Source organism: Onychomys torridus, chromosome 14 (genome assembly GCF_903995425.1).
Source record: "Onychomys torridus chromosome 14, mOncTor1.1, whole genome shotgun sequence".
Classification (NCBI taxonomy): domain Eukaryota; kingdom Metazoa; phylum Chordata; class Mammalia; order Rodentia; family Cricetidae; genus Onychomys; species Onychomys torridus.
In genome coordinates, this window is record NC_050456.1 from 394,788 (window position 1) to 405,798 (window position 11,011).

Consider the following 11,011-nt stretch of genomic DNA (forward strand, 5'->3'; position numbering starts at 1 on the left):
GTAAAAACATCACTCATGGCACTAGGGAGCAGGTACCCATTGTCTTTGGGTACCAATCCAGAAACAACAGTGAAACATTTAACATTTGACTGCATCACCAAGGAGATTCAGGATAGTGGCTGTACATGGATGATTGTACATGGATAATCAGTACTTAGCATTCTGGTAAAGAAGCCAAGGATCAGTCTTTTAAGATCAAGTGACAAAAGCTTGCCTTTAGGGCTGGAGAGATGGCTCAGAGGTTAAGAGCACTGACTGCTCTTCCAGAGGTCCTAAGTTCAATTCCCAGCAACCACATGGTGGCTCACAACCATTTATAATGAGATCTGGTGCCTCTGGTGCCCTCTTCTGGCCTGCAGTCATACATGCTGTATACATAATAAATAAATAACTTTAAAAAAAATAATAATTTTTTTAAAAGCTTGCCTTTAATCCCAGCACTCAGGCAGATTTCAGTGAGTTTGAAACTAGCCTGGTTAACAAAGTGAATTCCAGAATAGACAGGGTCACATAATGAGACTGTGTCTCAAAAGACAAAACAAACCAACCAAACAAACAAATGTTTGGTATTCATTCTTAAAACATACCTTCTGATCTACTTTGTGGCTAATTATACTGATTGATTTAAGTAGGCCCAAATTGAATATTAGAACTATAAAATTGTACTGGAATACATCTTTAAAAATATAATTACACAAGCTACATTTATGAATCATTTGTGGGTAAATTCTGGACTGTAGGAACGTTTTGGAAATTTGATAGTTGCATGCAGACTAAGTAAACCATAGCCCCAATTCAATATTGTTGCTAGCATTGTTTTTAAAACTGTTATCTCAATTTTATTTTAAAACATTTTATCTCAATTACTCCAATGTCCTGAGCCCTCAGCACCTCCTAGCTAGTCACCATCATCCTGTTCTGTAAGTAGCAGAATGCTCAGCTCCCCTGTAACTGGATTTTCAGGTTGGCTTTAACCCACTTCGAATTCTACGCAAGCGCAATAAAGCTTTGAAGAAAATCCGAAAACTGCAGAAACAAGGTCTGATACAAGTGACACCTGTAAGTTTTTGACCACATTTCCATGTATTTCAGGTAAAATGCTTTTAGTAGAGCATGATTCAAAGTCTTGGTTCCATTACTTTAAATGAAATGCTAGATAAACACATTCTGTGTGTTAATTCGTGTGATATTTATTATATTGATGTGTGTGTGTGTGTGTGTGTGTGTGTGTGTGTGTGTGTGTGTGTGTATACATACATGTGGAAGTCAAAGTACAACTTTTGGGAGTTGGTTCTCTCCTTCCTTGCACCATGTGAGCCCCAGAGATTGAATTCAATTCCCAGGCCTTGTGGCGAGCTCACTTACCTCTCAGCCTCTTGCTAGCCTAATGTCACTTTTTTGATAGCATCTTTGAGGATCTCCTTAAAAAATGTTTTGTTTGTTTTGTTTTTTTGTCCTGCAAAGAGTATCAAAAGCAAAAGGTAGGCTGGAGAGATGGCTCAGAGGTTAGAGCAGTCAGTCCTGAGTTCAATGCCCAGCACCCACATGATGGCTCACAACCATCTGAAATGAGATCTGGCGCCCTCTTCTGTGAACATAATAAATAAATCTAAAAAAAAAAAAAAAAAAAAAAGCAAAAGGTACAGAGCATCTATGCATCCTGTTGCTAACCCAAGTTGAATTCACGCTCCAGGCACTCCTGCTTATCCATGACATACACACATTTTCAGTCAGAGTCACTCCATCTGTTACCACCCCTCTCCTGCAGAAAGGGTTCATCTGCACCTCTGATGGCTTCAAAGACTCTGATGAAGAGTTGGACAACAACCAGATAGAAGAGCTGGATCAGCCGATCAACACCACAGACCTGCCCTTTGAGATTGACTGGAATGCCCGTCTCCCCCTCAATATTACCGTCCCTGCAGTCAGCCTCCACAGCCTCATCCTCGACTTTTCAGCTGTGTCTTTCCTTGATGTCTCCTCAATGAGGGGTCTCAAAACGGTAATTTGTGTTTTCTTGATGGCAAAAATCATCTGTATGAAAAAAACAACTTTACACACACATCACACAAATGAATGCACATATATGCACACACACACATACCATAGACGGGCCTATGAGCTCTGCAGAGACACCCATCTCTGTGTCACACACATCCCCAAACACACATCTGTCTGCCCCAGGACTAGAACTAGAGACCCATGCCACCACCCAGCATGACTTTTTGTGTGGGTTCTGGGGGTCCTGGCAAGCACTTTACCAACTGAGCTGTCTCCCCAGCCTAGGTAATACACACTTTTTTTAGAATTTTAGCCTTAGTTAAGCTTCTGAGAAGCAGACAGCAGTGGGGAGTATTGGATGGAACCACACATAATTTTGAAGGTAGCCAAATCCATACTTAAAATGTTTGCAGAAGCTTCAGGTAGGCAACTACACTCACATTTTTTTCAAACCTGGGCATCATGGGTGTTCTCAGACCCTTATGGGCATTGTATTTATATTATTCTTAAAACACAGGGGACTCAGAAAAGTCTAGGATAGGGTAGAACAGTGGGTATATTTGTTTTTATCCTGGTCTTTTCCCAACAGATGAAATTTAACTTGGCAATTTTAAAGTGTGTGTCATATTAAGTTATACTAAGTAGCCATATGAAAGAATAAAAATCACATGATTTAAAAATAGGTATAAAACAAGTAGTGTGGCTTGCTTCCTTTGCATTTTATTCTCAGCATTTCTACAATTAATACCCAACAGAACTGAAAGAACACCCAGGGAATAAATAAATTCTACACTGCTTTCTACTTCTCTTAGGTTTTCACAGGTGTCTGTTGAAGTGAGCTGGGCTGAGTTCCATTGAGTATGAATGAACTGAAGACAAAATTAAAAAACAAAACCAATTTAGTTTTCTAACTTAATTTTTTCCTTTTGTTGTTTTTGTCATTTAGTTTTGTTTGTTTTTTGAGATAGGGTCTCGTGAAGACAAGGTGTCCTGAATTTATATAGCCTAAGCTGGCCTTGAACTCATGATCTTCCTGCCTCTGCTTTCTAAGTGCTGAGATCACAGATGTGTTTCTCTGTGTAATCCTGGCTGTCCTGGAACTTACTCTGTAGATCAGACTGGTGTTAAATTTACAGAGATCTGCCTGCCTCTGCCTCCTGAGTGCTGAGATTAAAGGTGTGAGACAGGCTTCACTATTTTTTTTTCTAATAATAGCAGTACAACACAAACAGCAAAGAGTCTGGATAGTGTTTTTAATCCCCAGTTCTCAGATGTTGCCTGGAGAAGTTCTTAGAAGTGTTTTTGTTGTTGTTGCTGTTGTTTTGATAATGGTGATAGTATTCATGCCCTAACCTGATCAAGAATAAAAGCTACTTGTCCTCTCCCATCACCACTGGCATCTGTTTTTTGCCAGGACACCAGGACCCTGATCTTTGTTCCTTGGTACTAGACACATCCAGCTGCTATGCACAGGAACAACGAACAACACATGGACTAATTTGTGTGCTGTTTTTACATGAGTAGAAAGTTCCAGCCTGTCTGGGTTGGGCATGCCTTTAGTACCAACAGTCAGAAGGCAGAGGAAGGAGGATCTCTGTGAGTTCAAGGCCAGCGTAGTCTACCAAGTGAGTTCCAGCACAGGGCTACACAGAGAAACCCTGTCTTGAAAAGCCAAAGTGGGGGAGAAGAAAATGAGCAAGTTCTAGTCATTTCCACAAAACATCCTATGTTGAAATTGAATCAAAGACAATCTTGTGAGTTTGAGACAGAATATTTTTCTTATCTTTTTCTAAAAATGTTTAATGTCTTACTGAGGAGGGCTTTTCCCTTCAGGATTTTGTTTACTTTTATCGTGTAGCCTTGTTTTTAACTTTACTGTGTCCTTATTGTCTATTTCCCAAACATAAATGGTTCTGAAAATAATCACTAGTAGGGTACTATAATAGTTTGTGTTTGTGAAAAGTGGAAACTCTTCCCTAAAATAGATATACCTTCTGTTTTAACAGATTTTGCAAGAATTTATTAGGATCAAGGTAGATGTATATATTGTGGGAACAGATGGTAAGTTCATTTACTTATTTATTTGTTTGATTGTTTATTATTATTAGTTTTCAGAGCTTTATTAGGAGGGAAAAGGGGCGAGGGGAAAGAGGAGGGCCAGACCTGGAGAGAGAGAAAGATTGCGGGGGGGGGGGGGGGGCAGAGAGAGAGCAGAGAGCTTGTTTATTATTTTAAGACAATATCTTGCTATGTATTTCAGGTAGGCCTCAGTCTCCCAAGTTCTGGTATTACAGCATGTACCATTGTGCCTGGTTAAAGGTGTAGCAATATTTTCTTTTCTGTCAGTGCTGGAGATGGAACAAGAGCCTTATATGATAGCCCCAGCCCAGAGTCTTCTAACTGTATATAATGTTCAGAGAGTCACATCAGGCTCTCAGCTAATCTAGACAGGCCATCTAAAGAACAGTTATGTCATGTGATCACAAGGAAACTGAATTTCCAGTTGAGCCAATAAAAATCCCCATGGAAATCACAGCTTATATTTGCTGTTAATGTGTGATTAAATGAATTTTATGATTTGGGTCACAATTTCATAGGTATAACAAATAAGCGAGTGTGTGAACTACTTTTCACTCTGAACTTACTGGAAATATTGCTGTCTCCTCTCTCCCTTACATTCTTCAGCCTTAACAACCTGGCTTTGGATTGCCTTTGCTGGTAAGGCCATTCTTGCCAAAGGTATCCAATTTATCAAGACTAAAGACCTGTTCTGAGGCCTACTTGAGTAGGTGGCCTTAAAACTCTCCCTACTTGGCTTCTGAGCCTATTCTTTTAATGTCTCCCTCCCTTCTCATAGCAACACAGTTTCCTGTACAGCTACTATCCCAGGCCTCACATTCGGCTTTCCCCATGATACAATCTTAAAACCAAATGTATTCATGTGTTAATGGATCCCCAAACTGTATCTCCAGCCCAAATCATAGCTGAGACCCATGTACAGATTGGCTGGATGTCCCCCAACCACCTGATACACGTGTTTAGTATATATGACCTCTCTCTCTTCCTGCCCTTTCCAATCTTGATAGTAGGAAATGGCATTTAATCCGATGAAGACTCACTGAGTACCTACTACATGTCATGCACTGTTTTGGGTGAGGACATGGAGCTCAGTTTCATGGGAAATCCATATCATAATCAAATAAACCCAGGAATGTGACATATGAGTGAAGTGTGGGAGTTGATCTTGATAGCACCTCAGCAAATAGCATTTTAGGGAGAGGTGAAAAACAGTTCACAGAAACTGACACCTTCCTGGCTCCCACCTCCATAAACTACAGACATAATCTAATTTCAAGAGTTGGTTATAATTGAAAATACTCTATCGATCATAACCTGTGGGTTTACTGGAGGACTTTATCCCCTCTCTACCATTGTTTGTGGCCTGACATTCTTTTCAGTCTGACATCACCTCCCTCCTGTTCTCCCTGCTCTTTCTGGGTCCCTGTCTGTTGAAAGCTTCCTATGAACTTCCACACCATCATTCATCCATTTTCTTTCTGTTTCTCCACCTCTGTCTAAATCCTAAGCCCTGTGACATGCTGTGGCTTTGTACAGTTTTCCATGATGCTCACCTGGAGGAAACAGCTTTCACCTGCTGTCAGAAATTTCATAGTACACATCCCATACTTTCATTAATTTACCAAAACAATGTGAGGATCTACTGTGCACTGCTTGTTGTATTTAAAACTAAGAAAATAAAAAGGGGAGAAACTTAACTATTCCTTGCCCTACTGTTTCACTTTTCCTGTCAGTGGTGCAGTTACGTATAAATGTTCTTTGTGGGTGAGGATCAAGTCTAATTTACCTTTTTAGTGCTTAGATAGAGCTTTACACATAATAGATATAAGTTCATATTTGCTTGAGTGATCTGTGCAAAGAAATGTGGGCTAGTTCCTACCAGTGTGGGATTTCTCAGAGAAAATGGGGAAAGTAATGCAAGAAGTAAGGAAGATGTTTCATAAAGCCCAGCAACCTGAGAAAATGGGCTACAGTTCAGTCACTGGTGGATAATAAATCTGACAGTCAAAACCTCAGCACATCACAAACAGATTTTCTAATTAGAAAGAACCCAGTTTTTAAATAATAGTCACACTTATTGCAATTATTAAGTAAGAAAACTAACTCAGTAAGCCCCTGCCTAAATAAGAGTACAATCATTTCTTCCAGAAACCCCTTGAGGTTTTCTCGGTGAACCATTTCCTCGTCCCTTCCACACAATGGCATTGAACATGTGAAAGACACACAAGTTACACTGCTGTATCCCAGTCAACTCTGGGTCAATGAAATGCACACTTTTAAATGGAATTTTAAATTAGCAGTTTCATGGGGAAACAAGTCTCTTTCTAAGCAATATGGTGTCTTCTTTTCCTTCAGATGATTTCATTGACAAACTTGCTCGATGTGAATTTTTTGATGACGAAGTCACAGACTCAATATTTTTCTTAACAATCCATGATGCTGTTTTGCATATTTTGATGAAGAAGGAATACAGCACTTCAAAGTTTAATTCCAGCCAGGTACAGGTGATTTGATGACATTCACAGTTGTAGCCAATCACCTATACTCAAGTGTTTCCTCTAAATTCCAACATTGATCCATGACCCCTATTTCCACTCTTTTTCTCAGGAAAAAGAAATGAAATTTGACTTTACCATAAATACAAATGGAGGATTACGTAATCGAGAATGTCAGGTATGATTCTTCAACAGATTTATCTTCATCCAAACTTCACAGCAGATACATCAACACATATGCACACATATATACAGATGTATGTATATATGTTTATATGGGCCTATGAAAAAGCTCATCAGGTAAAGGTGCTTGGCCAAACCTAAAAGCTCCTATTGATGGAAGGAAAGAACCAACTTTCATTGACCAGACCTCACATGCACACAATGTTTTGCACGCGTGCGCGCGCGCACACACACACACACACACACACACACACACACTTTTAAGTATTAGGGTTTCTCCATCATCTGTAGAAAATCCAGTACCCACTCGAGCCTCTGTACCTCATTCTTGGAAACTGAAGCAATGCTGCCTAATTTCATGTGGAAGTCTGATGAAACATACACTCAAATGAGAAGAAAGAAAGGGAGGGAGGGAGGGGGAGGGAGGGAGGGAGGGAGAGATGGAGAGAGGGAGGGAGGAAAAGAAAAAAATGGAAGGAAGGAAGAGGGAAATGACAAGTTATTGTTACCTTGAGCACATCTCTTTCAGTTTCCAAAGCTGAAATAGAATTCTTAGACCTGGTCTTATTCTAACCTTCTGATAACCTGTAAGACAGGAGAGCCATTGCTCTTTCTGTCCACCAGACCTTGGAAACAGTAGACACCCTCAGACATACAGGTATATGGAAGTCCCTAGAACAGTGGTTAGCCAACATGTAAGCTCAGTTCCTTTCCTTTCTTACTAGAATGAGTTGCCAATTATTTAACTGAATAGTTCCAATTCATTCCAGAACATTCATTTCTAATATATTCAGTCCTTTAAGGCAATGTCTGTAGTAAAGAGAAAGTGATTTCTATTGTATGCCCAAGACAAGGTTATTACATTATTTTATCTTTAGGACAACATACAAAGAAGTTATCTTCCATTTCAAATGAGGGTGTTAGTAAACCGACTCAAAGAATTTTGTTTGTGTGAAGTTACACATTGAACGGCAGTAACAAAACTTAACCTGAGAGCTGATGACCAGCAAGCGCTGCGTTCAGCCTCGCTGTAGTAACTGATGACCAGCAAGCGCTGTGTTCAGCCTTACTGTAGTACACCACTTCTGTACTTCAGATGAAGACTGACTGAGGTCTCTAAAGAAGAATCTAATGGTGCTCATCAAGTACAGAAGGTGGCTAATGGTATTTCCTAAGAACAGCAAACAAGAATGCAGATTAGACACAAATCAAGGTGTAGGGTCAGATAACCTGGACCAAGGAGCGATAGAGCAAATAGCAAAGGTGAAGTGGAAGGGCGTTAGTTAGACCTGAAAGAGCAGAGCAAGCATGACCCTGCCTCCTAGCATGGATTCAGGGACACACCCAGTTTGGCTTCAGAACTGTCACCAAGTACTAAGGGACAAAGTCTAAGAATCGTACTTAAATCAGAATGGAGCCAGCACCATGATATATTCCTTGGCTCCCCATACTGGAAAAAAATAAAAGTTTAACACCAGCTCTTGGATTTGCTTAGAAGAGAATAAAACAACAGTTCTGGATAGTCCACCAGCTGTGGAGTAAATCAGAATGTGAGGCAGAGAGAGAGCTCAGTGTGTAAGGGCACTTGCTGTCAAGCCTGCTGACCTAAGTTCAATTCCCAGAACCCACAGGATGACTCTTTTAACTTGTCCTTTGACCTCCACAAGCACACTATGGCATGCACAATGCACAGAAACATACTAATCCAGCAGAAACGGAAGGCCATTAAAAATTCTTTTTTTGTTTGTTTGTTTGTTTAAGCTGAAGAGATGACTCAGTAAGAGCACTGGCAGCTCTTCTAGAGGAACGGGGTTCAATTCCCAACACTGACATGGCAGCTCACAACCATCTATAACTCAGGTCCCAGAGGATCTAATGTTCTCTTCTGGCTTCTGCAGGCATCAGGCATGCACATAATTCATATACATATGTTCAGGCAAAACACACATATACAAAAAATAAACAAACTATTTAAAAAGATTTAAAAAAAATACTGGTAACTGTTAAATTCCAAATCCTAAGAAAGAATTGCTGAAAAGGGAACTTAACAAATCATTTAAAACAAAAACTTTGTTTTCTTCCAGGTACCAGTTGAAACGAAATTCTAATCAAGATACAATTTGGAAGGATTCTCAGCTGTCATATTAACAACTTTATACCTAGAAAGTTATTGCTAAATTCATACATTGTATGAATGATATTTTTATTTGACAGAATTATGTTTCAAACTTTGGAACGAGATTGTTCTAGCATGGTATATTTTTCACATATCCACTATGAAATTATGTACATATTCCTAATTTTCTGCCTTGTAGACTTATCAAAGGTAGAAAATTACTTTGTTTATATGTTATTTTTGTAGCATTGACAGATTCCTATCCAAGTCATGCACAATGTTTTATGGTGTATTCACACCACTGCTTTGACGCTGATTTATTCAGGTCACGCTAATATATCTCTATTTAAACAATGAAGCTGTGCAGGTGTGTGCTCTTTTACTAAGTTGGTTGGCTTTCTGAAGCGTGCTTGCTGTGGGTCCTTCTTGAGTGCTGTGGCAACACTGCTAGGAGAATCTTTCAGCAGAACTTTGTCATAGGACTGTTTTGACCAGATTTTTATTATTACTCCAGTTTTTAAGGCTCTAACCTATCTAGATACAGACACAGCCCTCCTAATACTATATATAAAAGTATTATATAAGGGCTTTAAAGGCAATTCCTTACTTCCCTTCCTGGTATGAAATCCATAGAAGATAATGGGAGCTATAAAATGACAAAGCAAGAAGGGAAGAATAAAGAGATATGGGCAGATAGTCATTCTTCCTTGTTTCACTGGGAGAGAAGCCATTCGGATAAAGGCATGTTTTATTTGTAACTCACAGTGCAGGAGGAGTTGTTGAGCTTTTTGCTGGAAAGTGAGATTCAGTACCCTTGAGTTGCTCACTGGCCTTGTTCTTGTGGCAAATGTGTACGTACTCATGTGATACTTGGAAATTAGAACAGCAGCACCACCACACAACTAAGTAACCTCAATTAAAAACCAAACTACTCTGTGAACGGGGAAGCTGGTTCTACTGTTTTAGACTGACTTCTAAACACTTATTGTCAAAGTATGCTTTCATCCTTACCTGAGACTGCCCAGAAAAGCTTGATTATTAGAGTTTAATCAAAGTTCAGAAAGGCAGAATAAAGTTACTTAAATAGTGACCTTACCTAAAAACAAGAGAAATAACACTTTTCAGTGTCCTTTCAGCTTTTTGAGTCATGATCACCTAATAGAACTTGTGCAGTTTTAGAATAGACACACACACACACACACACACACACACACACACACACACACACACACACCTCTGTGACTCTCAGGATAAGAGCTTTTCCTTCCCAAGAAAAGTGGAGTTGGGGAAAAAAGATTCAAATTCATATTGTGGTTGTTTTATCCCAGGCAATGGCACTCCCTACATTCTTGCTAAGGAAATCACAGAGAGCAGACTCAACTCTCCAAGTCCATGGCTAACCTTAACATCTTAACAGGCTCACTAAATTCAATCTCAATTGTTTCTTTTCTCTTCCATGGCAGCGATGTTTTTGAGGAATGGAAATTTGTGGACCTCTGCCTCAACTTGTCTGCTTCATAGCCAATACTGAAACTAGTACAGAAATCCAACCCATGATCAGAGAGAGAGAGGATTAGATATTGTGTTGGTAGAGATAAAAGTAAAACTTTGAGAAAGCAGAGCAACATTGATAAGGAAACTAAAAAGCCAGCGACAGATACATCACTCAAAATAAGAAATTAGCTGGAGATAATACCTGCCAAAGTGACCTTATCATTTAGCCTTGGTAAGCCTTATCTAAGGAGTTGCACAGCACTTAGAAATGTTTCGAAGGGGAGCCTGACTCTACAAATTCCCGGGTTTTTTGTTGTTGTTTCTTTAGCATCTCAGTGTATTTCATTGTGTTGAAACTGCCCTGAAGATCCAATTTTTCATTTTTTCTCCTCTGTGAATAATGACTCTATTCTTCAAGCTCCAAAGAAAAAAACAAAACAAAATCTGTCAGGAATCCTGACTAGAACCTATACAACACACAATCTTTAATTCTCAAAGCAGCCCTTACATAGTAAAGATTCTTGAAGGGCTGAGTTCAGAGCCTTACACACACTGCTGCTGCGATACACGTCCAGTTTTTTGAGACGAGAACTCTTGCATCCTAGGCTAGCCTGGAACTATGTGGCTGAGGATGACCTCCATT

The 11,011-nt window shown here is 39.6% G+C and overlaps 1 protein-coding gene across 1 annotated transcript in view; it reads left to right on the forward strand.

Moving 5' to 3' along the window:
- The window catches only part of Slc26a3 (solute carrier family 26 member 3), a 28,352-nt gene extending 19,486 nt beyond the window's left edge, over positions 1–8,866 (forward strand). The window contains exons 15-20 of the mRNA XM_036205384.1: positions 964–1,059; positions 1,769–2,002; positions 4,008–4,062; positions 6,436–6,578; positions 6,688–6,753; positions 8,843–8,866. Of these exons, the coding sequence (XP_036061277.1) occupies positions 964–1,059; positions 1,769–2,002; positions 4,008–4,062; positions 6,436–6,578; positions 6,688–6,753; positions 8,843–8,866 (618 nt within the window). The remainder of the gene's footprint in view (positions 1–963; positions 1,060–1,768; positions 2,003–4,007; positions 4,063–6,435; positions 6,579–6,687; positions 6,754–8,842) is intronic.
- The last annotated feature ends 2,145 nt before the right edge of the window (positions 8,867–11,011 follow it).